The sequence below is a fragment of the Delphinus delphis genome, chromosome 19 (assembly GCF_949987515.2).
Source record: "Delphinus delphis chromosome 19, mDelDel1.2, whole genome shotgun sequence".
Classification (NCBI taxonomy): domain Eukaryota; kingdom Metazoa; phylum Chordata; class Mammalia; order Artiodactyla; family Delphinidae; genus Delphinus; species Delphinus delphis.
In genome coordinates, this window is record NC_082701.1 from 12,782,408 (window position 1) to 12,801,854 (window position 19,447).

The window sequence follows — 19,447 nt, forward strand, 5'->3', positions numbered from 1 at the left end:
CCCCCTGTAGCCAGCATCACTTGTTTACTGCTCCTTGGGGTTCCATCCCCAAGGTGCAAGTGACCCATCTTCTGCATTTTAACTTTCTCCTTGATAGAAACGTTCTGTGTGTTTTAGTCTCAGGAAGTGCACTCTCAAGCCCTTGAGCAATCCTAGGCAGAAGGCAGTGGCTCCAGGACTGCACAGGAGTATCTTTTGATGTTCTGTTACCAAGGAGAACAATGTTTTGGAGGGCAGAGCCTACTGAACCACCTCACTTTTCCTGATCAGAGGTGGCTTGTGTGTGTGTCCTCTTGAACCCCTCCACCTTCAATGTTCCACAGGAGACAAGGTTTTAACTGCTGCCCCATGACTTGACCTCCTCCTACTGGAAGGCTGGAAATCAGCCTGAACAGGAAACATGCTGTGGACAGGTCAGGACAGGCAGACCCAGGTGCCGGGGCCAAGAGGAAGGCACGGCTGGGTGAGGGATTCCAGTGCCGGATCTCCAACCCCAGGCATAGACTTGCTTCATTTCCCTGATCCTTCATTAGGGTTCCTGTGTATCCATAAGAAAAGGGTTCAAAGGGTACCTCTGCACCCACCCCAAGCTGCCAGCTGGCCAGATGAAGCAAAGACCAAAATCCTTAAGCTTTAACAGGGGGTTTCTTGCCCCGGCTTCTCGAGACCACAGGCAAGGGCTTCTCTCTAGTGCCTGGTGCCAGCATCCTGCCCGCAGTAGCAATGGTCAGTGTTGCAGCAGCTGAAGGACAAAGGGCTCAGTTCACAGGATGGGACTCGTGTTGTTGGAATGGGGTGGACGCACTAGAGCACACGGGTTGGGGGGACGTATGTCTGATGCCGGGTTCTGTCACCCCAGCTGCTGCCCTTCTAGTTACTGGAGGCTTCATAGGACTTCATGAGCCATTGATCTGAAAATGAACGCTAGGTAGCCTAGTTGGTGTAAATATAATGTGTTGGTCTTTTTCCATGTTCTTCTGGGGTTTCACTGTTTACAAACTTCCTACTGTATTCAAAGAACAGTCAGACAAAAGGTTGTGCACCAGGCAAAGGATCTGAAACATAAACTTGGGGAGGGCCCCACTCAAAATAGGGGTCCTGAGCCATCCTTTCTTTCGTGCCCCCTTCCCCCATTTCAGACCAAATCTTTTGTCCTAAAACTTGACTCCTACTCTACTCCCTCCTCCACCCCCAACCCCCCAGAAGCCCACACACCTGTACATTTAGTTTGTGTGGTGTCTCTACAACTCTTAAATGATTTGTGCAAAAGTGCTGAAGCAGCTAGAAACACTCCATCCCCTGTTCCCAACTCCAAGTCAAGACTGTTCCTTGACATGATTCACGACAAACACACTGCTGTAATTGGATGGATCAAACCTACTTTAATCTCAAATCCCAGGGTAGGGACTTCCCTCGTGGTCCAGTGGTTAAGAATCCGCACTTCCAATGCAGGGGACCCGGGCTCTATCCCTGGTTAGGGAACTAGATCCTGCATACCACAACTAAAAGATTCCACACGCCGCAACTAAAAGATCCCGCATGCGGCAATGAGGATCCCACGTGCCACAACTAAGACCCAGAGCAGCCGAATAAATAAATAAAGTAAGTATTAAAAAAAAATCTTTGGGTAAAGAAAAGCAAGGGGGCCCTTCTATGTAGAAAGTGAGGTTGGGAGACCAAGCAGGGGAAGATGAATGTATCTCCGAAGTCACTCAGGAGCTTCTGTGCAAGCCCAAGAAATTTCTGTCAAAGTGGCCACATGATTGTTTAACAGGAAACAGAAATATAACTCCATGCTCACGGCTAGACACCAAAGCTTTGTTTGAAATGTTGAATTTACGAGGAAGGAGGAGTCTGTCCTCTCCTATTCCCCTCCCCTTGCTCCTGAACTACAGGAGACTAAGCCCTGGGGCCTGGAGAACGAAGACTCAGTGGCTGACTCTGCCATGCCAGCACTTCCTTTCCCACTCGCCAAGTCCTGTCACACATGTTGGCCCTTTCCCTCCCTTTTCCCTGTCAAATGCAATGAATAAAGACTTACTCATACTGAGGGGAAAAAAGAATTACATTTCCTAACTGACCGTTATCGGTGTAATGAAAGGAACTGATATTACCCTTTGATCTTAAGCTATCTGGCTCAATGCTCTAACTTGTCTTGTGGGTTTCCTATGTAGGAAGTTAAATCATGCACAAATAAGTTTTATTTCTTCCTTCTCCAACCTTTAAATTTTAAAATTCTTTAAAATTTCTCTCTTCTGTGCTAGCTGAGACACCCCATGACACACTGGAGAGAAATGGTAATGGCGAGGCTGAAGATGGTGTGGATCCAACAGGAGCTCCGAGGCTGTTCAGGCAGGAAGGTAAACATGCCATACCACCTGGGAACACATCCCTGTGGCCCGGGTGCCACCCCGCAGGCCGAGCACCTGCCTGCTTTACGGAATGCAATTCCACTAACAGGCTTTGCACCAGACGTGGTGAGGGAGTCACTGAGGCACCATCCTGAAGAGCAAAACACTAGAAGCCGGCCAGGGCTCCTCAACACAGGGAGGACTGTTTATGGAGACACAAGAGTCTATAAACAACAACGAAACCCATCAAACCACAACTGTGTCAAACATGGAAGAACCTCAGGAACACAGTGGATCAAAAAAGAAAGTCGTAAACACACACGGCAAGACTGTATTACTCATATTCAAAAGCGTATGAACTGGCACGACACAGGGCGTGGACTTGCCACTCGTCTGCTCTGATGGTCTGTTTCACTGGCAGCACCTTCCTTCTCACTGGCAACGCCAACACACCTCATCACCCTAAGATAAGACACAATAGAAGCAGGGTGCTCCTATTCTCAGTTCTCTGGCCAGAAGAGGAGGATGCTGTGTAGCCTGCTTCATCCTAAGCAGACTGTCTGTAAACTAAGTGCTGAGGCCCCAGGCAGAAATCAGCTCAAAAGCCATTCACAAGAACAATCCTGCCGCCTGTGCACAGACTGCTGCTCTGTAACCTCAGACATCTGATGCAGTGAGACCAGGAAGCTAAAAATGCACCTGTGCCGCCAGAGTACTGCTCCTGGGGCTGGGGAAGGACATGCGAGGCTGTAGGTCAGACACACAGCCACCAGAGTGCTGCCCTGTGCCTAGGCGACCAGTCATGCCAGGGACACCCAGCTGCCCCTGCTCACATGCCCTTAATATGGGAAATGGGTCACTTGGACTCTTATATGCAGCTCTGAACACTTGATACTTTTTCCCTCATCGAGTCCAAAGATACCAAAACATATGCTTGGGGGTGAAAAATGAGGGAGAGCGCTAGCTAAATGCTTTCCATTTGATTTGCGGGAAGTTTCAATATAAATATGGGGACTCAGTATTAACACAAATACAATTTTTCATGAAGTGTCTGGCAATTCAACCTTAAAACAATTGTAAATACAATGGCCAAATGTTTCTGGACAATGTCATTAGATTTTTTTTTTTTTTTTTTTTTTTTTGCGGTACACAGGCCTCTCACTGTTGTGGCCTCTCCCATCGCGGAACACAGGCTCCGGACGCACAGGCCCAGTGGCCACGGCTCATGGGCCCAGCCGCTCCGTGGCATGTGGGATCTTCCCGGACCGGGGCACGAACCCGTGTCCCTGCATCAGCAGGCAGACTCTCAACCACTGTGCTACCAGGGAAGCCCTGTCATTAGATTTTTAAAAACCAATTTCTTGCAGGATGACGAGGAATCAAAACTTTAAAAACAAACTAGGCGGGACTTCCCTGGTGGTCCAGTGGCTAAGATTCTGCGTTCCCAATGCAGGGGGCCCGGGTCTGATCCCTGGTCAGGGAACTAGATCCCACACACCACAACTAAAGACCTCACGCACCGAAACTAAAAGATCTCGCATACTGCAACAAAGATCCCACCTGCCGCAACTGAAACTCGGTGCAACCAAATAATAAATAAATATTAAAAAAATAAAAACAAACTAGGCAAGGGCATGCGGAGACAGGCTTTGGGCAGCTGCAGAGAGGGCGCCCTGGGGTGGGCACACAGGTGCCAAGGGCCGTCCTGCTCCCTCTTTCAAGAAGGTGGGAGTTCTGGGGGTTCACTTTAGTATTCTTGATAGCCACGAGCTACATATGTTCTTAAGTACCGTAAAACATTTCATAGCAAAAAGAGCGTGATTGTCTGAAATACACTGCGGGAACTGGACAGGCACATGAGATGAGAGAGAGTGAACTCGGGTGAAGCTGCCTGTTTCTACTCACTGGTGGCCCCACAGCCACACTGCTGGCGGCATCCACCCACCCTCAGCGCAGAGCTCCTACCCTCACCCCTGGCCTGGATTCTCTGATACAAAGGGCCCACACTCCTGTCCCACACCTGCCATGAACCTTGACCAGAAGCAGCTGTGAACTAAACAAAGGTTCTCCACTTGGAGTTTCCCGAAGGAGGACATGGTCTAAAGACACTTTGTGGGGTTATTAGGATTGGGAAGCACAGCCTCAGCCTTAGCCTCTAGGTTCTGCCTGGCAGGCCACTCTGTTTTGATAAAAACTTGGTGTCCACCCATATCCTTCACTAACGTAATTAACTTAAAATTATTTCTATTTCAGGTTTTTTACCTATTGCTCCAACTAGACCTGGGGCACTTTCTTCTTCTTCTTTTTTTAAAGGTATTTTTAATTAATTAATTAATTTAATTAATTTATTTTTGGCTACGTTGGGTCTTTGTTGCTGTGCGCGGCCTTCTCATTGCGGTGGCTTCTCTTGTTGCAGAGCACAGGCTCTAGGCACCCGGGCTTCAGGAGCTGTGGCTCACGGGCTGTGGAGCGCAGGCTCAGTATTTGTGGTGCACAGGCTTAGTTGCTCTGCGGCACGTGGGATCTTCCCAGACCAGGGCTCAAACCTGTGTCCCCTGCATTGGCAGGCAGATTCTTAAACACTGCTCCACCAGGGAAGCCCTGGGGCACGTTCTTGATCCCTGACCGCCATGGAGGGCCGCTGTGCAGGAGTGGCCTGGGACCTACAATGCTCAAATTCAGATCTCTGTCCTTTGGACACAGCCTCAGTTTCCTCATTTGTTACACGAGGCTGATGATACCCACTGCACATGACTGTGTGGCGGAGAACGTGCCCGCATGTTTAAAAACGCTCTTAACAATACCTGACACTAGCGTGTGTTTGTTTTTGTTTTTATTCAGGTAAAATTGGTATATAACATATTAGTTTCAAGTGTACAACACAATTCAATCTTTGTATACACTAATAAAAGGTGATCACCACAATAAGTCTGGTTATCAAATGTCACCATACAACTGAACCCCTTCACCCATTTCATCCACCCCCAAAACATGTTTTTGTTTTTAATGCTAACCCCTCCCCTAGGGGACCTGAGTGACCCAGCACAGCAGCTGTCTCTAGCCAAGCACTGCAAGGCCACCATCATGAGGCAGCATCCCGGGCAACCCTGTACTACGAGTTAGAGAGGGCAAGGCAGGCCCTGGGCTTCGAGCTTTCTCCTACGATGCCGTCAATATCAACCACCTGCAACGAAGCACAGAACTTAACATAAAAAGAGCCACGATCAGAGATGCACCCACATGAGATGGATGTAGAAGGCTGGTCAACAGCAGAGCTGTGAGGTTTCTGGGCAGAGCCGAACTCTATCTCCTCTGCCATCCCAGCTTTATCTTGGCTAGGACGAACTCACAGAACAGTAGCAAGATGCTGCTCTCTGCTCTCCTGGACAGAATCTGTTTTCTAAAACAGAAATTTACACCCTGATAGTATTCACCAAGTGTGTATCTGAAACAGGAGTAAAACCTGACTTATGCGTGGGGAAGGGCCAGACAGGAGAAGAGCTATGTCTGGAATCCCAGTAGGTTTCCAGGATCCTAGAGAAGGGGCATGGGAAGACCAGGAGAGCAAGTGATCCTTTACGTCCTAAAGCAGGGGGTCAAAACAGGAAGCGACAGTGCACCCAGGGGCATCGAGCAGCGTCTGGAGACATTTCTGATCACCTTAACTTGGGGGCGGGGGGCTACTGGCACCTAGGATGCTGCTCCCTGTCCTCCTGCAGAAGACAGCGTCCACAAAAAACAGCTATGCTCCTGAGGAGAGACCTTGTTCTAAACCAAATAAACTCCTTTCTGTTGAGTTTTTTTTTTTTTTTTTGGCTGCGCCACAGGGCTTGCAGGATCTTAGTTCCCTGACCAGGGACTGAACCCATGCCCCTGGTAGTGAAAGCACAGAGTCCTAACCACTGGGCTGCCAGGGAATTCCCTCTGTTGAGTCTTTTTAAAAAATTATTCATTCGTTTATTTCTTTTTGGCTGCGTTGGGTCTTCGTTGCTGCGTGCAGGCTTTCTCTAGTTGCAGCGAGCAGGGGCTACTACTCTTCGTTGCAGTGCTCAGGCTTCTCGTTGCAGTGGCTTCTCTTGTTGCGGAGCACGGGCTCTAGGCACGTGGGCTTCAGTAGTTGTGGCACACGGGCTCAGTAGTTGTAGCTTGCAGGCTCTAGAGCACAGGCTCAGTAGTTGTGGCGCTCAGGCTTAGTTGCTCCACGGCATGTGGGATCTTCCTGGACCAGGGCTCAAACCTGTGTCCCCTGCATTGGCCGGTGGATTCTTAACCACTGCACCACCAGGGAAGTCCCCCTCTGTTGAGTCTCAATCTACTACACCAGCTCCTCCCTGGGTGTCAGCTCTTCTTCCCTCCATCCCTGGGGGCCCAGCTTCTGAGTTCTGAGATGCTGCTCCTCAAACACACAAGCTTTTCAGTCAGAAGGTTTCATCCAACCCCCAGCACTAAGCTCCTCCCACCACGAAGGCCACAAACCAAGTCACCTCCTCCTACTCATCACCACCTTAAAAGCTGTGTAGACCATCCCTGATGCCTGAGAAGCCTGCTGAGGGCCGCCAGAGGACAGACACACTGGCAGGGTCCTCTGCCAACGTCTCCCTGGGCACAGGAGGGGCCAGGGAGTTTCCTCCCTATGTGCCATCTGAGAACCCACAGCCTGTTCTGGTCCCATAATGCCCAGGACAAGCGGCACTGGACACACCCTTCTGCAGTCGTCTCATAGGACTGTTATGTGTTGCTTTAAGATATATCTGCTGTTAAAGAGACACCCTGTGCTACGTCAGCTGAGATATGCTGGTCTCTGGTATTAAGTAGCACAGATTAAACTGCTTTGTGAAGCAAAGACGTCAAGAAATCACATCACCAGTCCTCCCTTTCCACCTGACCAAAGGACCAACACAGACTCTGAAGACAAGCTTCCTTTTGGCAAGGTGCCAAGAGCCGTCCCGACCCCACCCCCCCCCAACTATGAAAGTATCATGGGGGTTTCTGCTTCAAAGGGTATCCAAAAGGAAATAACACAGCTATTCTTCACACATGAAGCCCCGTCCCCAGAGAAAGCTCAAGACGTTCAGGGATGTGCCTGGGCTTCCTGAGCTCCTTGGGGAGCAGCACAGGCACACCCTTCAAAATGCTGCAGTGTCTTCAGGACTCTGAGACCCCCAATAAAACCCCTTCCTGCCAAACAATCTCAAAGTCCAGAGAATTCTAAAAGGTAGACTCTGAAATCAGGATGGGCACTCTGATATTAGGTACCCTCAGGCCCAAGGGGAGGTTTCACAGAATGGGGACAGTAACTAAGCTAGAAGGGGTCTCACTCGGGAGAGTCTGCAGGGACCATCCCAAAGCTGCAGGCATGACCAAGGCGGCACAGGAGGACCAGCAGCAAGCTCTAGGTCAGCGTTCATACAAGTCTGCATTCAAAGACACCAGTACGTAATACGAAACTAAGGAAGAGAATATTTATGCAAAAAAGCATAAAATGTTTCTTTTTGTCGAGTGAGCCCCTCTACAGGCCTCTCAGACAGTATCTGAAGGAAGCCACAGGATGGGGTCAAGGGTATGAACGCTTCTGCCCCTTTTCCTAATTAACCAGACTGTGATTCATGACATCTGTATTCTCCCTCATCAAACACCACCTTGGTTTTCTTAACAGGTAAAGACCATACCTCCTCCCTGCATCATTTTGTAGATTTTGCTCTCAATATGGAGCTGAGGGTGTTTGGTTTTGACACATTCAAGCTTGATGGCAACTTCTTCTCCTGCAGCAATGTCCGTACCTTGGCAAAGAAAGAAAATCACAAACGTTAATCGTCTGGTGTCTACCACCTCACCCAATGTTACAACACGCTGGAGAAACAACGAGTGCTATCTGAATCTTCCAAGGAGGACCAGGTGATGGATGCACTCCACTTTCTACTACAAGATGCTGTCAGTGGTAGATAAACCCCTGTGGGAAAATATCCTTATTTTCACTTTTTAAAACAGGAATATTTGATACGTATAGAAAAGTCTTATTTGGTATTACATCACCTACTTCCATATGGCTCTACTCTGATCACCAGGGGACTGAGAGACAGGGTATGCAGTTCTCTCCACAGGACCCCCATCTGGTCTGAACCTTCTCATCCAGCCTGTTGGTCAGCCCTGTATTCACCCACCCAAAGCCAGACCGTGGGGAGTCCCAGGGCAACACATTCCGTGTGGGCCCCATTTCTCCATGCTGCCTTGACAGGTCTTGGGTGTGTGCGAGCCTCTCTCCAGAGAGGTGGCTGGGTTTCCACTGAACTCTCACATGGCCTCAGCCCATCCCAGTCCATGTGGCCCAGGTACCAAGCCGCATACAGCAGGTCGCTTCTCAAGGGGACTCGGTTCCCACGACACAGCAGGAGCCATCACTCAGCCATCACAGGCCAGGCCAGGCCCAGGGAGGCCCAGCACACCTCTCCCCTCCCAGGGACCAGGACATACTGTGCGTCTCCTATGGACACTGAAACAGGACTGGGCCGTGTTTTCAAAGCCCTAATCACATCTATGCAAAGTGTACTTGTCACTCACCTTTTGCTAGTTTTGTGCTAAAACCGGCAATACATCTGCTCACACCTCCTGGTCACCAGATCGTGATTAAAGATTAGAGTTTTAACCTCAAGATGCCGTCCTCTTCTTTACTACAATATGGACCTGCAAATGTTGACAACCACTACCCCTCCAGGCTTCACACACGAATGCTCCTGAGTTCCAATCTGACCCAAAGCTATGCTACAAGCCCTCCCTCAAGAAGCATTCACTGGAGAGAATGGGAAAAGCAGTCTTTAGAAAGCACATACCTAGCTCTCCCCCTGCTTTCCTCACCAGTTCCTTCTAAGTATAAAGCACTTTAATCCTTCCCAGTAGTATGGTTATTCGTGAAGGAATTAACACTGGCTCCAGCAGCCCAGGCAGAACCCAGACCCATCCTGCTGGGCAAAGCAATGTTGCCAGTCCCTGGCAACTCAGATTCCCTCACCATTTGAGTTCAGCAGGGAGACCAGCAGTCTGTTTCATGAGGGAGTTGTGGGATGAATGGGTTACTGGTTACAGAGAACGTTAAGGCTCCCGGATAAAAGGCAGAGTAAGGTCAGCAAGCATTAGAACAATGATGACCTGCAGGAGAGCTGTCTGCTGATATTCATGAACCCAGTAACTGCCCAAGAAGGACAGAGAAACTTTCTCCTCTAGTCTGCTCAGACAGCTGCTTGAGATGCGGCTGCTTCTAGCGGGCCTGGATCCAAAACCGGTCACCAATGCTGGGGTTCCATGGGAATAACCACAATCTGATCACTGCCAGGGACCATTCTAAATTTAAGAACTCCATTTACCATTCCACAAAGACTCCTGGGCACTCAGAAGAAAGACAGGTAATACATTTTGTTCTTCCTCCCTGAGGCTAGGATAATCTATCTAGCTACAAGAGAAATTACTTCATTGTAAAACGTACTGTGCAAACGAAAAATGAACTCTGAGTTCCTGTGAGGACCTGGCACTCTGAACTGAACTCACCAGCCCATGAGGAACAGATGACTCACCTTACTAGTTACATCAGCAACTCCCCCCACCCCAAAGCAGGAGCAGAGAAGCCTCTGATGATAGCACACTTGCTCCTCCAACTATGTCAGCCCTGTCACCTTTGCCAGGAGGCAGGTTCTCAGTGACAACACAGCCTGGGCCCACACAGGCTACCTACTGAACTAGCACCTTCAGGAAGGCTGAGGACACTTCTGGTTCCACTGTACTGTGGCTGGTAAAGCTAACATCTGAGTCACCCTGCAATACTGACAGTCTTGGGGACAAATGACCACAGGCAACTCTGGAACACAATATGAATTCCAGCCTTCCCCCCCCCCACCCCGGATCACACCAGCAGATGGAGCCAGCCTCCCCCAGGATCACACCAGCAACAGAGCCAACCTTCCCTAAGATCACACCAGCAAAGGAGCCCACTTCCCCCAGGATGACACCAGCAACAGAGCCAACTTACCCTAAGATCACACCTGGAAACACAGACCACTTCTCCTAAGATCACACCAGCAACAGAGCCCACCTCCCCCAGGATCACACCAGCAACAGAGCCAGCCTCCCCCAGGATCACACCAGCAACAGAGCCAGCCTCCCCCAGGATCACACCTGCAAACAGAAACAGCCCTCTACAGCATCACAGTTGTGAAGGTTGCCCTGAGTCTGATGACTCAAAGAGGGGAGGCTGGGTTCTCTACCAAACAGACTTGAGGGCAGCACACACGCAGGCTGCCTCCTCTGAGAGGTCTTCACCACTGGGTGAAACAGCAGCACTGCAAGTTCTGGGTATTCCATGGGAACCAAACATAAGAGACCACTGAGCAAAACTGAGGTGGTCCACCACTGTAGCCCTGCAGTCCTGTCCCACCTCCCTGGCTGACAGCAGCCCCTGTGCTCTACTGGCAGTGCTGCTCCAAGTCTTGTCCTCAAACTACCACCAGTCCACAAGGGGACAAATACAGGACAGCGAGGAAGCACCCCAGAGCTCTGATAGCAACATGACATTGCTGCAACATTTTAAAAACATTTTAACATTTTACAAAAGTGCTGATCTGCCACAGAATGGAAATTACAAAACCTGGTCCTTCACAACAGGTAACTTTTAGAAGTACTTCTAGATGGGGAACAAAAATCTGAAAGATACTATTGAGCTCTGGGTTCCAGATTCAGAGCAAGTCAAAACCAAGTGGCACATCACGTTTACTCAGTGTCTGTTTATAGTGAGGTCTTTTATCACCCAACAACCTCAGCTCTTTTGTGCAGCTCCAGTGCCAGACAGGAGTTCCCCCTCACTAGATGAAGATGTTAGTCTATGTTTAGACACAGATTAATGCTGGTCCTAGGAAAACAAAATTATGCCCCTCAAGCTGAGCAAAGGCAGATGATAAATGAACTTAACTCCAAGACTGACCCTGTCCTGGGACAAAAAGGTAACTCCCATTGATGACTGTTTTATCGACAAAGAAATAGGGAGAGGCCTCTGAACAGCAGGGCAAAGGGCACTCTCACAGGGCAACCACTGAGAGCTGATGCGGTATCTATGAACACTCAAGCCATCACCCTAAAGGACACAGGCACGTGACTACGAAAGTTGCATACAGGCAACTGCTTTCCTCTCCTGGCCAGCCAGCCACCATTTTGGAACCCCTACTGTGTGCCAGACACCCTGCTAGGTGCCACTGAAGAGAAATGAAAGTCAGCGAGGGGAAAAACATGAAAATCAAAAATATGAAGAGGTTACTAAGCTTTAGATCCCCAAAAGCATTTGTGTATGTGATGAAGCCAAACCACACACTCCACCTGGGTAACAGCTGGACAGATGAGGCCATCCTCTGATAAACTGACAGAGCAACAGGATCAAGTACAAATGCCAACAGCTAGCAGGAAGAAAACCACCATTCTACCAATCATGAATGGGGGGCAGGGAGGAGGGTCCGAGGTACTGCCACCACCTATAGAAGACAGACATGGGACAAGAACAGAACTCCATGAGAACAGGGGGCTCACACTGTTTGGGAAGGATTGGAATAACCTGCAGGGCACACTGCCACATGCTCATGTCAGCACAGCAGGCTGCTGGAAAGGGAGGCTAGCACTGGGCCTTCTTGGTCCATAAGGTACTCGGCAAGCTGAAGGACAGCTCTCTCTTCCCCCCCCACCCCCGGCTTCAAACGTCTGAAAGCACTAGAAAGTCCCAGGTGGAAACCCAAGACCCCAAACCCCACATTTAAACGAAGGTGAAGAAGGAGGAGTTAAGAGCATTCTGACCTATAGCAAAATGACAGTAGTAGGAACGACTTTAACTGCTGTCACACTAGAATACGTAGAACATAACGATTTTTAAGATGAGGACTGAATTCCTCAACTAATGACTAGTTGCCTAACAAATAGAAAAAAAACATGGTACAGAAGACTCAATCCATCTCATGGTCTTTGAATCGGTCATCTGTGACCCTTAACTTCAGTATATAGTGAGCTTCCTCTGACCCACCTTTCCAGTCACATCTTAATCTAACAAGACCACTTCACATTTCCTCAGTGGGGTAGCGTGTAGCCTGAAGGGACCACCACCTGGGCCAAGAGTCAAAGCCAAATCAGTTGTACCCAACCCCACACAAGTAACTCTACGTGTACTCCAGTGGGTGGGCCATGTGGGTACTCATAACTAGGGCGCGAGAGCCACAGTCTATCCATTTTAGGATAAACATGATGGAGGAAACTGAGGACAGACCCCTCTGGGACCGGTCAGCCGGTGCCTGGCTGGATCAAGCACCACTGGTGTGCCCAGCACAAGGTGAGGCCCAAAGGACACAGTTGTGAATAAGCTTTCAGGGTCTCCCACAAAACTCTCAACTTCTTTGTGAATGACTTGGTGACAACGTTCCACGATTTGGTTGTCTGAACGCAGCTTCGGAAAGCAGAAAACTGTCTGGCAAGGTTTCAGACCAGAGAACAAAAATGTTGAAAATATCTACTTTTTCATATCTGTGTAAGGGTGGCTAATAGATTGGTTTTTCAGTACAGCTCCTAGATCCTAAGTTAAAACTTTTGCCAAAATCTATTGTTCTATAAATAAGGCAAACAGCTTGCATTTACCCAGCACTTCGCCTCCCAAAACACTGCTGAGAAGGCAACTGCTGACTACTGGACATAAATATTTAAATAGTAAAATGCAAGTATCTCTAAAGTGTGTTTTACTCAGCAGGGCAGTAAAGCACATACCGATGTGACAGGATTACACTGTAGGGTAAGGGTACCAAAAGCAGTTATGAACTACCCTAAGTGTGGAATCCTCTTACGCTGTTAGCCCAGGAGGTCGTGCATCCTCTCCAGGTAACAAGAGGCAAGGATGGGGCGGTGAGCACACACACTTGGGACCATCTGAAAAGCATAACCAGAAGCATTACTGACATACAAATCTATTCCTGACCCTCCCTGACAAGTACACCAGCCAAACAGAAACACCAGAGCGGGCTGCGCAAGCAGAGCATGTTCACCCCCAAACTTGCACAATGACAGTCCCTCTGCACATGCATTGCGGGCCAGGCTGGATGTCCCCAAATGCGGGGGTAGGAGTAACTTACACACAGTTTCTCTGAGAAACGCTTATATTTTTAAAACTTCCAACTTTAAGACTCAAGCCAACCTTTTAACACACACGTGCATTCTTTCACTGTAAATCTGAAACAATCCAGAACATTCTAATCCCATTTTTTTCCAGTGTACCTGGAGAGTTTTCATAGCAAAAGGACAAGCTCATGAGCAGAGCTTTACCACTTTATTTGCCTCTAATTCTCCCAACACCCTAGCGCTGACTTTGTCCCGAATCACCTGAATGTCATTCTCGTTTACGCCGAGGTACTTAGTACCGAACTTGGATGCGCAACATGTTCTCAACGACCACTCTACTGGCCCCCAGGCGACCCCGAGCGCCACCTGCGGTCCACGGCCCAGACCCCGGGCCAGAGGGGCTGGTCAGCCGGGGCTGCATCGTCACGAGGAGCGCCGAAGAAGCCTCGGCCAGCCCCGGACTCTACTCGTGCCCACCGCACGCGCGCAGGACGCGGGGGCCGCACTCGCCGACGGCCCTTTGTCTGCGTGGAGGGACACCGGGAGCGGACACAAGGCGGGCGGGCCGAGCGGGTAGCGAGGGCCGGGCCGAGCGGGTAGCGAGGGCCTAACCGAGGCTCCCGGCCGCTCCCCAAAGGCCGCGAGCGCACGTTGGTCAGGTGCCCTCGAGGGCGCGGGTCGGAAAGGCCGCAAGTTCCTGCCTGGGGAACTGGGAGGCCCGAACAGAGGGGGACGAGGCTTACCGCCACTGGCCGGAGGGGATGCCCGGGGCGGGGGCTGGGGTTGGGGCCGCCGGGGGCGGGGTCGCCGGGGAGGGGGCCGGAGCGGAACCGGGGCCGGGGGACGCCGGTTTGGGGCTGCCCATCCGCGGGGAAGGGCGCCTCACCGAGATAGATGTCTCCGAAGGAGCCGCTGCCGATCTTCCGGCCCAACCGGTACCTGTTCCCCACTCTGAGCTCCATGGCGGTGGCGGCGGCGCGACCTGTTCACTCCTGCCCTCCCGGCCGCTTCCTGGGTCTGAGCTCGGGGAGGCGGCGCCGCTGCTGCCGCTACTGCGGGTCCGGCTGCCGGCTCCGCCCCCCTCACGGCCCCGCTTTCACCATCGCTTTCCAGCCGCCCCGCCGCTCCCAACGCCTCAATACGGGACGGATGGGACAGTCCGAGCGCCGCCGCCCCTGCTCCGGCCCCTGCCCACCCCGCTTGCCCTCTCCCCGCCACGGATGGACTCGGATCTCCCGGGCCTAAACCCCCTTCAGCTGCCGGAAGGAGCCACCGCCATCGCGCTGTGACGTCACTTCCCCTAGCAACCCCCGGTAGGGCGGGGCCGCGCTGACCGAGGGGCGGGGCCGCGGTTTCGGCAACTGGCCGGCGGCGGGACCTCACAGCTCTAGGGGCGGGGCTAGGGCGGGGCCGGGGCCTCGAAAGACAGGCTGGGGAGGGGCGGGGCGGGGCGGGGCCGAGCAGGGCAGGGCAGGGCGGGGCGGGTGGGGCAGGGCGGGGCGGGTGGGGCCGGGCCCCCGCCCCCGCCCCCCAGCCCCCGCCCCGCAACCCAGCGTTTTCTTTCATCCTCGCGACCCTCGGACGTCCAGGCCAGGCCAGACCTCCTTCTCTCCTTGCCCCCTGTTCCCCGCAGCAGTCCCGGGCCGATAGCCCCTTGCTTGGCCCCCTTCCGCATGCAGGACCCACGTGCTCTCGCAGGGTCTTCGTTTGTTCCCGCAGGTGTCTGGGAAGCCAGCGTCTTCTCGCGACAGGCCTGGGACAAGCACACAGGCAGTGCCCTTTGCTGGAGGGAGAGAGGAGAGAGAGCTTGTCCCTCCAGGCCCCAGACCCGCACATTCGGGACTCTCCAAGAGGGGCCCGCCCTCCCTGCACCGGCGCCTGTGGGAAGTGACACAGGCCAGGCTACAGGGGACACAAGTGTGCACAGATCTCTTGGGCTGGCCGAGACCTGCACTGTGCTGTGCCCTTCCCACCCTATGAGCTAAGTCCCGGGCCTACAGCGCTCTCAAGCCTAGGACTGAAGGAAGAGCCGTCCTAGGGCCTGGTGTCAGACTGAAGGGTGAGGGTGACACTACCACGTTTCAGAGGGTGAGGTCTGCATTGCCTGCCTCTCCAGTTCCATTGCCTGGAGACTGGATCAATGTTTTCATCTAGTCTGCGTTGGGTCTTCAGAGAGGTGCCTGAACCAAGAAGGAATGACTTTCGTGTCGATGCTTCTCTACGCCTATCTCCCACCCCAGCCAAAAAGAAAGAACCATAAAACAGGCTGTTAATACATATTTTTGGACAGCTAACAAACATACTGCTCTGAGCACAGGGGTTACATAGAGGTGTGGGTGAGATGGTTGCCAGGGCCGCCATTCAGGATCATCTTCCCTGGTTGCAGAGAAGGAAAGTGCCTGGTCTCTCCATTCACAAGTCTTCCCTCTCCACCACTCAGCCTCAGTAGTGCAGCCCCTGTTTGAAAATAGTTGGAGGTCAATTTGGGGGAGGGGGCATCAATTCCTGAGCGTTACATAGCAGTGTGAAGACAGAAGGAGAGGCTGCAAGGCAAACCGTGATCAGCTGCTAATGAGTGGTGGGCAATTAGGAACACCCCATGTCCATGCACAGTGGTTAGCCTAGTTTCTCAGTCTTAGGGTGTTGGGAAGATTTTTGCCAAACTAGTAAAACTAGCCTTGCTGGCAGAATATGCTAAGTGTCCAGTTTCCCCACAAGAGAAAGCCATGAGTGGAGACTGGAAACAGAAAGGGGCTTGGCACCAGCTCCCTGGAAATACTGGACTGGAGACTTCCTTAGCTGCCCTGGGCTGATCGCTGGTCAGCAGTCCCCTACTGGGGCCTCGATGTCCTTTCTCAGAAAGAAGCTGCAACTCTTTGGGCTACCCCCAGGTTCCAGGGTTCTGCCTGCTTCTTTTTTTTTCCTCAGAATTGGTCAGGATAATCACATAGTCATCCCTTGTGTGTGCCTCAGTTTCCCATTTGTGAAGCACCCTTGCAGGGCTAGGGCTTGTAGAGGGTGTAACTATGACAGCTGCTTCCCCACTTCTGGCCGCAGGAGTGGGGGCCTTGTACACTCTCCAGAATTGCAATCCTCTCTGTGCTCGTGTTCTGCTCTCTAGCCCTGCTCTTGTGTGACCTTGAAGGTGAAAGTCAGTGTCTTAGACCTGCCCTTGGAGCATGGTGTTAGGACCAGGAATAACACGGCCAGAAGGCTGGCATGTGGCATGAAGGCTCCCACATAGGTGAGTGTTCTTTTTGTTGGAAATGGCCTCATTAGTATCCCGGTTCACACTGACTCCAAGCTGACACCCAGCCTGCGCCTGGCACATAGTAGGCACTCAGTAAACACTGGCTTCATGAATGACTCACATGGATGAACTCCCAGCTCCTAGCCCAGGCCATTTCCAAGCAGAACTGCCAGGCTCAGAGCCCCGCCTTTGCAGCCAGGGTGGGTTTCACCACCCCCTCCAAGGCTCATGATTCTGCTTCCAGCAGGGACACTGGCTTCTGCCAGCTCCCCCTCAAAACTCACTCACACTTAGGATGCCCCAACTGGGCTGGGGGCCTATACACCCCTGCCCGGGGTCTTTTTATTTTAATCTGAAACCACAAAAGGTAAGTCTTACACAAAAGCCTGTGGGGTGGGGGCTGGAGGGCTGGAGGCCTTTCACCCAATCCCTGCAGGCCCCTCCCCATTATCTGGACTCCCAGCCGGTCCCTGCTACCTCTTTCCATCCCCTGTGCATTGCTGTCAGGGTCCCACATCTCTCTCCACAGACCATCCCCACTCCACCTGGCATCACGGTTTTAATGCAGTTCCAAATACATGGTCCCCTTTGCTTCAACCCAGACCTTCCTGACCTCCTGGGCAGGTGAGGCGGTTTCAGAGGGGAAGGGATGCCCAGCCTGTCCTCTGCCCTCGTGTGAAAGCAGAGCGCAAAGGAAGCAAGCTGAGACCGTGTGTGTCCTGGTGTGCAGAAGATTCCTGGGCTTGTGCCGTGTGTGATTGTGCGCCTGTGTGAGTGGCTTTATCAAGACAGAGTTCACAAACCACACAACTCACCCATTTAGAGCGCACAGTTCAATGGTGTTTAGTATATGGCAACCATTGTCACAGTCAATTTTACATTCTCATCACCCCAAAAAGAAGCCCGTACCCCACACATATGCCCGAACGCCCCATGCATGAACGAAGCCCTTGTGCTTTCTGAGGTCAGGCCAGAGCTGGCATCAGGCTGCAGAGGTTTGCATTTTCCTGTCCCCTGAGAGCACACACCTCCCTTCTCCCATCCCGACCTCACCTCAACTCTCCAAGGGTTGTCAGACTCTTTGGGGGAGAGGGATAGATACACACTCCAATCTCCAGAAACAAGAGGCATGTACATGTGCCCATGTCCTTGGAAGGACACCTGACCTGGTGCTGGGCAGGGGGTGGGAGCTGCTCTGGGTCCCCTGGCTATGGTCTCTCATGGTGACCCCACACCTCACAGCCACTCCCTCTGCTCTCCTTCCTCCTCTGGCTGGCTACTCTGGCTTCCAGTAGTTTCTGTCCCTGAGCTCCCCTGACCTCCCTGCTGTGCCTCCTTCAGCTACTGGCTGGTCCTGGTCACTTGTTCTTTTTCTGCCCCAGGTCACAGGTCACTGGCAAGAGCCAATTAATGGGTCAGGGGCCGGGGTCATTTGCAAATTGTGTCTACCTGTGGCTTCCCCTTGACCAGAGCTTGGGGCAGCCCGGGGTCACCAAGGAGGGGCTTTGTGGCCCAGGCTCACACCCTGGAGGGAAGGTCGCCCCCCGTGACTACCATCCCCAGCTGGCTCCCACGTGAGCACCCAGGGGGTGAGTCTTCTCCTTTCTGCTCCTGCTACATGTTGACAAACCATAGGAATGCTAACTTGCATTGTTCCCTTAGAGATCATGAGTACATCATTGTGAGATGCAGAAACAGGCCCAGAGAGGCTTTCCGATTCTAGATTTTCCAGGGCACCTGCAATTTCAAATACTCTATGATTTTAGCAAAAGCCAACAGGGACTTCCCTGGTGGCGCCGTGGTTAAGAATCCACCTGCCAATGCAGGGGACACGGGTTCAATCCCTGATCCAGGAAGACCCCACATGCCGCAGAGCAAATAAGCCCATGCGCCACAACTACTGAGACTGCGCTCTAGAGCCCACAAGCCACAACTACTGAGTCCGTGTGCCTAGGGCCTGTGCTCTGCAACACGAGAAGCCACCGCAATGAGAAGCCTGTGCACCGCAAGAGTAGTAGCCCCTGCTCGCCGCAACTAGAGAAAGCCTTGACACAGCAACAAAGACCCAACACAGCCAAAAAATAAATAAAATTTAAAAAATAATAAATAAAAAATTTAGAAAACAAACAAAATAACAAATGTTGATGAAGATGTGGAGAAAAGGGAACCCCTGTACACTGTTGGTGGGAATGTAAATTGGTGCAGCCACTGTGGAGAACAGTATGGAGGTTTCTCAAAAAGCTAAAAATAGAACTACCATATGACCCAGCATTTCCACTCCTGGGTATATATTCAAAGAATACAAAAACACTAATTCAAAAAGATACATGGACCCCAATGTTCATAGCATTATTTACAATTGCCAAGATATGGAAGTAACCTAAGTGTCCATCAACAGATGAATGGACAAAGAAGATGTGGTATATATATATATATATATATATATATATAAAATGGAATATCACTCAGCCATAAAAAAAGAATTAAATCTTGCCATTTGCAACAACATGGATGATTTGGAGGGTATCATGCTAAGTGAAATAAGTCAGACAGAGAAAGACAAATACTCTATGATATCACTTATATGTGGAATCTAAAAGATACAACAAACTAGTGAATACAACAAAAAAGAAACAGACTCAGAAATAGAGAGTGAACTAGTGGTTACCAGTGGGGGGGAGGTATAAAAATGTAGGGGTAAGGGAGTAAGAAGTACAAACTA

The 19,447-nt window shown here is 51.3% G+C and overlaps 1 protein-coding gene across 7 annotated transcripts in view; it reads right to left on the reverse strand.

Moving 5' to 3' along the window:
• The window catches only part of CSNK1D (casein kinase 1 delta), a 38,605-nt gene extending 23,920 nt beyond the window's left edge, over positions 1-14,685 (reverse strand). For 6 of the 7 annotated variants that reach the window (XM_059996545.1, XM_059996550.1, XM_059996547.1 and 3 more), the window contains exons 1-2: positions 14,362-14,685; positions 8,021-8,131 (exon numbers count right to left, since the gene is read on the reverse strand). In XM_059996545.1, the coding sequence (XP_059852528.1) occupies positions 8,021-8,131; positions 14,362-14,437 (187 nt within the window). In that variant the 5' untranslated portion in view covers positions 14,438-14,685. Of the gene's footprint in view, positions 1-8,020; positions 8,132-8,909; positions 10,125-14,361 lie in introns of those variants that run through there. The other variant, XM_059996551.1, reaches the window with a different exon arrangement.
• Between the last annotated feature and the right edge of the window lie 4,762 nt (positions 14,686-19,447).